Genomic DNA, 11,945 nt, shown 5'->3' on the forward strand with positions numbered 1-11,945 from the left:
TTACATAAAAAGTGGCGGAGCGAATGTACGTCTGCCAATATTGTTTATATTACGATACAATAAAGAAGACGAAGTGAATTGCTGCTATCTGTTGGCGTAGCATAAAGTAACTTTTACGTTAAGTATACAAGTTATACAATAGATAGCGCAACAACGATCACATACATATAAACTACAGCTCGTTTTTTGTTTACTGCTGTTTGCGAGTTGATAATATTTGTTCGTTACATTTGGCTGGGGTAGTGATATTATCTTATTCTTTTTATACTAAAAATTTCTACTTATTGATTTGAAATTATCCATACAATATGTTCAATCATATGTCAGTATGTTTTATGTTCCTTTTTTGTTTAAGCTTTCGGACCACTATGTCAAAATTTGCAGACATTAGAACTGAGGGTTTGTTACGGGCCGAAGTACAGGTTAGATTTATCAAAAATAATTAACTTTTATCTCGTTTAAATATTTTATTAAAAAAATATGTTAATGTAAACTAATTTTTTCTGTATAATCTCTTAAAAATAATGTTTACGTTTTGTTGTTTGTTAGGAGATTGTTTACCGGTTGGTTTATTACTGATTAAAAATTATCATAAATGAAACAGTACAGTTATTGTTATTGCAAATATTGCTTATTGTAGTGTAAACTCGTAATGGTTTCTGTTTTGGAAAATATTTATACTTAAATTGAGATAAGTGAATTAAGATTTTCATGGTACAGGTTTTAAAATATGGTACTACTTTTAAAATAAACATTGAAGTAAAACAAGTTTGGAAACTATTTTTTAAGATAGACAGTTTGAAAGAAAACGAGTATTGGTAGAAATTTGGTGTTATGAATTTTTTTAAAAATTTTACTAGGATTTATGTTTCATGTGTGTTGTATCTTACAAAAATTGTGTCTAATAAGAATTTAATTCTATTTTTATGATTAGCAATTATTGTGTGTTTATAGTACAATAATTGGTTTACTTGGTCCTTGTCAATGTATTTGTTAATTAAGTTAGTGATAATGATGACATTTCCTGAACAATACACACACATTTATTATTCTGTATTTTGAAAGAAGGAATAAGCTGTCTGTCCGGTATTTTTTGTTTTAGTAGGCATCATCATTGGGTCCCCTAAAATTTATATATATGGTTTTTTTTTGCATTAGTGAAGATAAAACCAGGCTTCAGCCAGTAATCAACAGATAAGTGCATGATGCGATTCTGTTGGCTGGGATTGTCCAGTTAACAGACCCTGTATTTTGCTTTTTTACATTATCTTAACAATTTACCTAAAATTTATGCAGTAGTTATTCCAGATGATCTTTTCAGAGCTAGATGAATTACTAGTAGTATGCTTGTTAATGGTGCATATCTTAAAGTGGTTAGAAAATCACATTAGTATACTTGTACATTATTGATCTATCTTTGTTTTATCAGATTAAAGAGATTGGTTTTATCTAACCAGTGAACAAATTAAATTATATTCAAATCATGTATGTTGTGTATTTATTAAATCAGAATTTGACTGATGTATTATTAAACTGACTACCTAAGTGGTGTCCTATCCTGTTTGAAATTAACACTTAAAAAAAGTCTTAAACTGTATAAATATCTCTAAATTATTTCTGAGAAGTATTTCCATGTTATCTAAAACTAAATTATAAAATTATTTATAATATTTAAAAAAAAATTATTTCTATTTTTTATGCTGATCAACAAATCTTATGCAAGATGCAATGTTAAATTCTTTTAAGTCTCCACCACATCTGCAACCTTGCTTTACTATAGTAGACATACTAGAAAATTCATTTTGCAGAAAAGTGATGATTGCAGCAGAACAGTAATGAAAAATGTTTTTATGTTATGTACATAGGTTAAAGAAAATTTTAGAACATGAAAAGTAAAAGTAGAATTAAAAGGTTAAAAATCAAAAACAGATAAATGCCTAATTAATCTACTCTAAAGACAAACTTTATATCATTTAGTCAAAAAGCTCTCTTTATATGTTGTTTTATTTTTTATCATTTTTATAAAAATTAGTTCACAGTATTTATTAGTCTATGCTCTGTAAAGATCCAAAATTCAATATTATTATTTGATTTAAAATTAACATTAATGGTCTCATTAAAAAGATAGATGTTAATCAACTGCTGAGTAGATAGAGTTGAGGACAAACAGTAATTACAAATTTAATCTCAGCTACCCCAAATCCAGGAGAAAAAATTGTATAGTGAATCTGAGGTGGATTTGATTACCCAACATTAAACCGATCCTTTACATTTCACCATTTATTCTAGCAGCAGTAATAATAACGCACTTAATATTTATACACAAAACAGGATCATCAAACCCAACTGGAACAAAAAATAACATTGATAAAATTCCATTCCACTCATTCTTCACCATTAAAGATATTGTAGGAATAACAGTTACACTAATAATATTTTGTAATTGTTTGTTAGAGTCCTAAAATTTTGCCTTATTTTCACCTTGTTACAAGTATGTAATTAATTCTACCTGGAACTTATGAAATTCTTAACCAAATTAAGTGAAGCTCTATGTGCAAATCCTAAAAAAAAACTAGCATCGTAATTCACAAGATCTTACGTGAAACCATGTTTATTTTTATTTAGTTTTATTATATTTTATAAATCATGTGAATTAACAGATTTGCTTGAAGGAAAGGAGTAGTAACATTAAAAAAATAAACTAATTTTTTGAAGTGTCTGGAAGAAGCACTTTCAGATCGTTTTTAAAGCTTTTATTTAAGCCTTCATTAGTATTATTATTGAGTGGTTATTTTAGTTTTGTTAACACCTCAACGCTGGCTTCAACGGCACCAATGAAAGACTGTATACGACTTAAGTACTGATTTTTTATAAGTTTTAATGAAAAATCTTTTGGAAGCAGCTTTCCATGTAGTTATAAATTTTTTTTTATTTGTACCAATCTGTGTGTGTAACCCAAATCTAATTTCTATTTCTATTTGTAATCTGTTGGAAAATACAGTCTGCTTAAAAGTCTCATCTTAGGGTTGCATAAAAGGTTAGCAACTAAAATATGTTCAGATTGATTTTTTTTTAGGGTAGATTTAGTTTATAGTGTATAAACTATTTTTGCTTATTTTTCTGTCTAGAATCAGCTGTTAATAATATTTTTCTTTTGTTACAGAGTTGCAGAGGATGTTCTTTAAATAGATTGAGTGAAGTGAAATCCTTTATCTACGATGATCTTCCAAAATAGTATCCTTTATAACTTAAATAAAGTTTTTTTTTTAGAATAAAAATACACATTCCTTCTTTCCAATAATTATATTTACACCTGTTCATGGTGTATAATATTAAACAAGCAGTTTGCTAATAATAGTGTGTAGTTTTACATCAATTTACAGTTTTAAAATATTTTAAATGTTGGCCACATTATACTTTATTTAAAAGTGATGTTATAAAGCTTTTGAGCTAGGTTTCATTCTAAATTAAGTTTGTGCAAAAGCTGCCATTGGAAATGTTGAATGTTGTGCTGCTCTTTAACATAGCAACCTTGTTTGAATTAGGTTTTCAAAGATCTTTTTCATTTATAAATTTTTCTTTTTATGAAAGGGAACTTTGTTTTACCTAATAGCCACTTCAACAATTAGGTTTACTGTGCAGTAGTCAATTGACAGGAGAAGGAGTTCCTGAGTCAGTTCAGTAAGGAAAAGGTCAGTGATAAGTAAGGTCAATCTGCTCATCAAAATAATTTACACAGTTTATCTTATTGTTTACAAATTGAGTGTGATTTAAATTGTGTTTGTTTATTTAGAATGTTGTTTTATTATGTTTTAAATTGCTTGTGTGTGTAATGTTTTTTATTGTTTGTTTGTACATGTATGTTTTATCTCGATGAGGTGGTTTGCAAAAGTGGATTCGTGGTGGAGCAAAGTGTTTATATGTTTTTTGCATCATTGTGAAAAGCTGTTTTGTTTTTAAGTAGTACTTAAGACAGTAAGCGTATTCACATTTGTACTTCCCAATTAAAACAAATATCTTGGCTTTTTTTATGACACCTAACGCATACAAAATATACGTCTAAAGTATACAAAGTTTTTCTGTATACGAAGTTGTAGCCTGCTTTTTGAAGTGGTGAGAAATTATTTCCAATTAGCAAAAATTATAACCTTTATACTTTGAAAAGAATATTACTGTTTGTTTTAGGACTACATCAGTTTAAGTAGGTTTTAGTTTTTACTTTTATTTTTTTATACCAAAATTCAGTAACCCATGATCACAATCAATATTTATTTTTATTTGTGCTTGTAGAAATTTGTTCAAATTTCATTTGCAGTTTTAAAATTTACCCTAGACAAACTTTATCTCTTATAATAGTGTGTATATATATATATATATATATATCACACACACACACATGTGATTTGATGATAGATGAAGCAGACAAATTTCTCCTATTTGTTCTGGATGTATCCAGGTGCACCTCATGGAGGCTCAGTCAGACTTTTGTTAAAGTTATTATTTTGGAGAAAAGTTACAAAGTCTGATCCTAAACATTATGTCCTATAATAATATAGAGCCTATAATATTATAGGGTAATTTCTCTATAATAATAAAATTAACTTTTTTTGTTCCTTACCTTAATGGAAATCTTTTTGTTAATTCAGCTAGGATTTACTTAGTGTATGTATTATATATTATTATTATCATTATCTTTTATGACCGCATCAGATCACTTCAGCCAGTCCATTGTCCAAGTCTCTTCAATGGGACTATTTGGGCCTTGTGGTCCTCCCAGTACTTTTTCATATGTTTCGATCTTTGTGCCCTTTCTAGTGTTGAAAATGTTCATGGTGTGAGTTTTTCTTGTGTAATTTTATCTATCTGTGGTGTCTTTTGGTGTGAAGACAGTTTCCTTCCGATTCTTGCTTATTTCTCTGATCCATCTGCATCCTGTCTTTGTGTTTTTGGAGTTGAGATTGTACTGTACTAGCTGTGTCAGAAGTCTTGAATCTTGCATCCTCATGATATATTCAAAGAATCCTAGTCTCCTCTTACGCATGGTATCAGTGATGAGTTCTAACTCTTTGTTCACTACTTTGTTGGGCACAATACATCACTGCCTGTCTCTCTGGTACTTTTTATTGATGCAGATTCTTTCAGTTTTCTGGAGTCTGTCTTTGATTGTTCATTCAGATGGAAGAGTGTTTCAGCTGCACAAGTGGCTTCAGGTTTTATAACTGTGTTGCAGAATATTATATTTGTGTTTATTGATAAGGATTTTGTATTATAAGTGTACCAGGTTAATTTTTGAGCTTTAGCTAATTTTTCTTCTTATTTGGATTGAGGATTTTTTGTTTAGGTTTATTATTTCTCCTAGGTATTTAAATTGGGTTACTATTTGATTTTATTACCATTTATGTTTACTTATTTTAATAGTGTTTGTTTTTGGGAATTCAGTATTTTCAAATTATATTTTGAGGCCAATTTTATTTACAATGTTTTGAAGTTTTAATATCTGTGATTTGGCTTCATCGATGTTACTTGCTAGCAGTGCCAAGTCGTCGGCGAAACCAAGACAATTTTTTTTAATTTTTCGGCCTATTTTTGCTTTAGGGGGCATTTTTTGAGCCATTCCCTCATTACCATTTCTAGAGTGGAATTGAATAATAGCGGTGAGAGCCCATTGCATTGGCGCAATCCTGTTTTGACCTCAAATGGTTCCTAGAGCTCGCCTCTGAATTTTACCTTTGACTTTGAAGGTTTTACCTTCGTTTGTGAAGGTCAGTTTTACATGTTTATTAATTTGGTATGTAGTCTGAGGTGTCATAAAATTTTTAGTAGGGATTCTCTGTAGATACATTCATTCTTGAAATCTACAAAGGTTGTCACCATTTCTGTTTTTTTCCTGTTGTAATCCGTTATTAGCTTGAGACTCATGATCTGGTCTTGACAGCTCCTCCAGGATTTGAAACCTTCCTGGTATTCTCCTAGTTCTTTCTAGAGTTGTGAACTGATCCTATTGAGGATGATTCTTAAAATAATTTTGCATGTTGTGTCTAGGAGTGAGATTCCCCTGTAATTGTTTGGGTCTGTTTTGTCCCCTCTTTTGTATAGCAGATGAATGAAGGCTATCGTCCAGTGTTCTGGCAGTTCTTCTTTGATCCAGATGTTTGTCAAGCTATTGATGAAGAGGAATTTTTGCTGACGTTCCTGCTTATTTCCAGATTTCTGCAAAAGTATGATCTTCTTCCGTTGCTTTGTAATTCTTCATCTCAACCAATGCTTGGTGGTAGACTTCTTTTATTATAGGAGGGTTGATGTTTTCTGGTAGTGTTGTTGGGGTGTTGGATGTTGAAGTTTAGGAGTTCTGTAGGTTCTTCACAATATAGGAGTTTGTTGAAATATTTAGCTAGGATCTCTGCGTTGTCTGTATTGTTATGGGCCAGTTTACCATTTTCATTCTTTATTAGTAGGGTAGGGTTGGGGGTTCACATTTTAGGAGCTGATTTTTTTTAAGGTTTTGTAGAAGTCTCTTGACTGTGTTTTATTGAATTCTTCTTCATTGACTTTGGTGTGTTTTTATGGTGTCTTTTTATTGTTTCTTTTCTTTGTTTTACTAGATTTTGGAAGGATGTTTTTGATTTTAGGGGTTAGGTGAAATTAGCTGTGCTTGATGTCTTTTCTCCACTGTTTCGTCACATTCGCTATTTTTTTTGGGGGATTTTATTGGGGCTAATTCTTCTGCGATATGTTTAAGGTTGTTGACTAGATCTTAAAGTTTATTCATGATTGTTATTTTTTTTTGTATTTCTCATTCTTGATTAGTTGGGTACAATCCATTTTTCTTTTAGTTTTAGGGGCTTGGTTTTGTTGCTTTCTTTGGGGAGTAAATTTAATTTTAATTTTGACTACATATTGATCTGACCCTGTGTCTACTCCTCAGAGGACTTTTTTACATTGTAGATCTCCTTGTGGTGGTGTTTGTCCATGAAGACATAGTCTAGTTGACATTCTCCCTTAGTGTAATTCGGGTGTTACCAGATTTCGAGGTTTCCTCTTGAAGTATGTGGATTTTGAGATTAGATTGTGGTTTCTGCAGAGATTGATGAGTCTGTCCATTTTTTGTTTGTTTACTTTTGGGAGGGCCATTTTCCAATGATGTTCTGGTATCTTCTTTCTCTGCGTAGTTAAGCATTGAAGTCTCAGATTAATTGTTTAACATGGTTTTTGGGGGTATTATTTACATTAAGGTCAAGTAGATCCCAGAACTTTGCTGTTTCTTTACGGTCTTTTGGAGAGTTATTTTTATTATTAGTGGGTGCATGGGCATTTATTATAGTGTAGATTGTATTCTACACTAGTGTGAGCGTTGAGATTCTTGGGGGATTGTGACTTGCATTCTTGTATGGAGTTTATTGTTTTGATACCGACTAAAAAGCCTGTTTCAAACTGTGGGACATTTTTTATCACTCTTCCCAGGTGTACCTTTGTAGAGCCTATATCTTGAGATTCCATGGCATCCTAGTCTGTGTTTCTTATCCTGCAGACCCATGATGAGAATTTTGTGTTGGTCCATTAGGCCAGTTGTTATTTTTAGTTTACCAGTCTGCATGAGTGAATTTACATTCTGTGTGAAAATGTAGGCAATTTATTTATTTACATTGTGTGTGGAAATGTAGTTGATACTTTAATAAAATATGTTTATATATATATATATATTTTTTTTTCAATGTTTTCCTTCAACATTCTGTATCAGTAATTGGGCATCATTTAATCCTATACCTGGGGCTTCACCTGATTTAGTTTTATTTAGCACAGCTAATAAGGTAAAGATTACAAAAGAAAAACATTGATATTGATTCAAAACTTGAATATTCCTGATATAGATCAGAGGATATTCCAAGGGCACTTACTTCTAATAAATTCTGTAGCAATTGAATTTTCGGCAGGTATTTTGGTGTGTATGTTTTAAATCATTTGGAGGAAAAATTTCCAGTTATTTCCATTCATTTTATCTGCTAAAGATATCTATTGTTGCTTTTTTTTTAAACTGTTTAACCTGTTCTTATGAATTTGAAACCCAAATGATGGGGTTTCAGTTTTAATTAGTACCTGTTTCCCTATCTTTTAAACGTATATAAAATATAACTGGTGATTGTTTAACTGAACTGTCATGATTGTTGCAGTAAAAAAAAAAATAATAATACGCTTATAACTTATACAGCCTTTGTTCATTAAATTTAAAGCCATAAAACTGAGTAATGGCTCGCTCCAATTTGTGTTTGTTTTCTTCAGTTTTTTCAGATATAAATTAGTGGATGTGTTTTTTAATGTTTTACAGGCATATTTATACAAATATTTGAGCAATTATAAAATAAGGTATACTAACTGAAACATAAAAAAAATAAGCATCCATATAATGGGCTTAGCTATAAGGAATATAATGGTATGTTTTCAACTAAACAGGACCTATGCCAGTTTGAATTTTTTGATATAAATTATTTAATGTTAAATACAGAAAATTTAAATAAATTATGGTAAAGCAATAAATATGCGAATTTGTATTTGCATATTTTTGTATTATATTGATAGCTAGAAAGCATATACAACTTAAGTACTTAACTGTTTTAAATAGTTTAAAAATACAGGACTGTACAAGAAGGCTACAAAAAATGTTTATAAAAGACTAAAAGCGTATTATTAAATCTGTTAATGTTTTATTTTTTTTTTAATTGATGAAAAGGTATTAGAAATAATTTATCATGATATTTTTCTATCCACTTCTTAATAATGATTCATAATAATAGGTTCAGTATTGATGCTACTTTTATAAAAATCATTCTTACTAAGACACATGTTTTTTTTACAGATTTTACTATTTAATTTTTTTTTAAAGTAGGAATCCATTAGTGTCATTTAAGATCCTAATTCATTAGTGATAATTTTACTTTTTTTTTCATGAATTTTGTTAGGAACATTTATGGTTCAATTTTAAAGAAACCTAAAAATGTTTAATGTAAATATGCACTATATAGTCCAAACTGATTGCATTTTTTTTTTTACATTTTTAATTACTGACATTCTTCTGTTTGGAGAAATTCAGTCATGGCAAACAATTTTTTTTATGATGAATTTCATGTAAATGTTTGGTCACTGATAATAAAATTTCCATCTTTACAGATTTACTACTTGTAAGGCAGTAGAACTTAAATTAAGACATCAAATTATATTGCAATTTTTTTTTTTTATTCAATAAGTAGTGATTATGTTTATTCATTTATTTAATGTTGTTGGCAAAAAGTACTATTACCTGTATCTAATATTATGGCTATTCAACATATTAAGCAAGGGTAATTTGAGGTCCTGATTATATTACTTGCTATTCAGCTTGGATAAAAATATTGGTGTACTTGCAGAAATGAGAAAGCATTGTGGTACCTTTCATATGCAGCATACATTGTTGTAGTATCATTATATGTGCCTATATAAAATCAGTTACTAATAAGTACTTAATAAATGACAAATTTAACTGTTGCATTGTAGTTTTTATTCATTTACTGCTAAATAATTTGCCATCAAATGATGTCTGATGTTATTAAAAAATCATACACAAGTAGAAAATAAAGATAATTTTTTACAGGTAAATAAAAATAAAGTAGGACTTATGTTTAATTTTTAAATAAGAATTAATTTCTTAATAATGAATTGATGTTCTCTAATAAAATATGTTTAACTTATTGATCCAAAATTTTCTTTGAGAGAAATAAATTTGGTATCCCTGTGTTTTAAAACACACTTTAAAACTGTAACTATTTTAATTTTTATACTACAAGAAGAATATTTTATAAACTGCATTTTATTATGATTTGTTGTCATGTCAAAATATCAGATTTTATTTATAAATATCTCATTGTTTTTTGAGATGAGATTTCTCAAAACACAGAGAATTAAGATTTCTGAATTATGCACTACTGAACTAATGAATAGAACGTCTTTCATTATTATGTAATCTGCAAGTCTGAATCTTATAAAAAAATTACTGTAACCTTCAATAACTTAAGAATTAAGTTATTCTCCATTAAGTTTTTTCCATTTGTAAAAAAGAATGCTGCTGTCAAGGAACAATAGTTTCATTCTGTTTTACTTTCACAGCTGCTGTAAAGGGGTTTTCCAGTAAGAGCTGCTGGGCATTAAAAAAAAAAAATATAGCTATTTTAGAAAAGTTTGAACATCTTTATATCAGTTAATAATATGGTCAATTACAGTTATGTGCAGGTTATATTACTGGGGAAATGGCCCCATGGTCATTTTTAGTCTTAACCATACTTTTACCAAAATTTTTAATAACATTAAGAATAATTATGGTTTAATCTCACAAATTAAACACCAGATGTCATTCATGAGCTCATAGGTAGTTTGGCATACCTTACTTTTTCACATAACTCCCAAAGAAAAAAATAGTTTGTCAAATTACATGATTTTGGAGATCAATGGACATCATTTATTTTGTGAAGAATTCTGCCTTTGAAATTTGTTCAGTGAAGTCATTGTTTGTATGGCATGTTACACTGTCTTAATTGGAATTACATGTCATCTAAATCTATTAGTGTGTTGTGGCTGCAATGGTTCATTTATCATCTTGCAGTAGCATTCAACACTTATTGTAAGTGCTGAGCTGTTTTATTTTTCAATAAATAAATAAATAGGGTTCAACTGCACCAGATAATATATTATTGCTGTTCTTGAATAATTTTGTCATAGATACAGCAGTTTGGTTTTTGCTATATCCATTAACATGAAAGTTAGTTTCATCACTGAAAATTACTTTCTACAAAAACCTTTGTCAACTGCTTTGTTTAAAGAGTCTATCACCAAATGTATGATTCTAGCTTTAGTTCCCATATCAATTAAATATTACATCCATGCCAGACATATCTTTTTATAAGGTTGTCATGTGATGATTTGCAATCTAATTGCTGCAAACAGATAGAATAAACATTCTTAATTTTCAGACACTTTTATGAACTGCATTAATTTGTTCAACTGAATGAGCTCATTCAAGGAGACATTTTTCATTGTTTTTTTTTTTTTTTTTTGTTATCGTCACTAACTCTTAAGATTTTTAAGCACACCTGATGTCATTTTGCTACATAGGGACATACAATCCCTGCTGTATATTTCTAAACATAAACATTTTCTCTTTTTTACATATATATTCCTCTTTTTCCAAGCTAGGTTTCAGTGAAAGAATGCTTATGGCTGTTACTTTTAGTCATTTTCTGTTAACACTACCCAAGTGTTTTTCTCTGTTAAATGAAACATTTGTTATTATTTTGTTCAGAAAGCAATGTGCTTTTTACAAATACAATGAAACTCAGTAAAAAAAATTATTTAATAAAAAGGGCTTCATGCTTTTTTTTTAAATTACAGTGTAATCAAGATAATATATAGTCTTATGAGTTAGTTACTCTTTGTCAGATTTATTTGTACTAATTTATAAATATTTTAATTTTAGGAGGTAGGAAGAATAGCTTTATCAAGCTTGACAAGACGCGAGTGTAATAATCTTATGGCCAAATATGCTGATAAAATTGTTAAATCTATTCCAAAAGCAGCTAAGAAGAAGAGTGAACTTTAAATGAAAATAAATATTAATATAGGTTTATTTTGTTATAAATCTTCTACAAATGTAATTAAAATTTTTTAAATATAATTTTTAAGTTTTATATATGTTTGCATTATTTGTAAAGTACATCTACCCTTCAGACCACTACTTTGTTGATGCAACAAGAGATAAAAAAATATTTTTTGAGGAAACTGTCTTCTCTCTGGATCCTTTGTAAATCTTGAAGGGCTCTCTTGTTTACATTAAAACCAATTTATCTCATTACTAGAGAAATCTTGGCTAAAAAATCTGTTGTTTTTCATATATTTTTCTACAGAGAGGTTGGAAATTGGAAAAT

At 29.2% G+C, this 11,945-nt stretch overlaps 1 protein-coding gene across 1 annotated transcript; it reads left to right on the forward strand.

Moving 5' to 3' along the window:
- The first annotated feature begins 174 nt into the window (after window positions 1-174).
- LOC142322995 (selenoprotein M-like) lies at window positions 175-11,708 on the forward strand. The gene is made up of 4 exons (XM_075362092.1): window positions 175-422; window positions 3,164-3,234; window positions 7,739-7,808; window positions 11,498-11,708. Exons 1-4 carry the CDS (start codon window positions 309-311, stop codon window positions 11,618-11,620), a joined length of 378 nt encoding a protein of 125 aa, XP_075218207.1. The 5' UTR covers window positions 175-308; the 3' UTR covers window positions 11,621-11,708.
- The last annotated feature ends 237 nt before the right edge of the window (window positions 11,709-11,945 follow it).

Source organism: Lycorma delicatula, chromosome 4 (genome assembly GCF_047948215.1).
Source record: "Lycorma delicatula isolate Av1 chromosome 4, ASM4794821v1, whole genome shotgun sequence".
In the NCBI taxonomy this organism is placed as follows: Eukaryota; Metazoa; Arthropoda; class Insecta; order Hemiptera; family Fulgoridae; genus Lycorma; species Lycorma delicatula.

Coding starts and splice junctions, on each gene's coding strand:
- LOC142322995 (XM_075362092.1), top strand. CDS start 309: ATGTTCAATCATATGTCAGTATGTTTTATGTTCCTTTTTTGTTTAAGC. Junction 423..3,163: donor TGTTACGGGCCGAAGTACAG/GTTAGATTTATC, acceptor CTTTTGTTACAG/AGTTGCAGAGGATGTTCTTT. Junction 3,235..7,738: donor TACGATGATCTTCCAAAATA/GTATCCTTTATA, acceptor ATTCTGTATCAG/TAATTGGGCATCATTTAATC.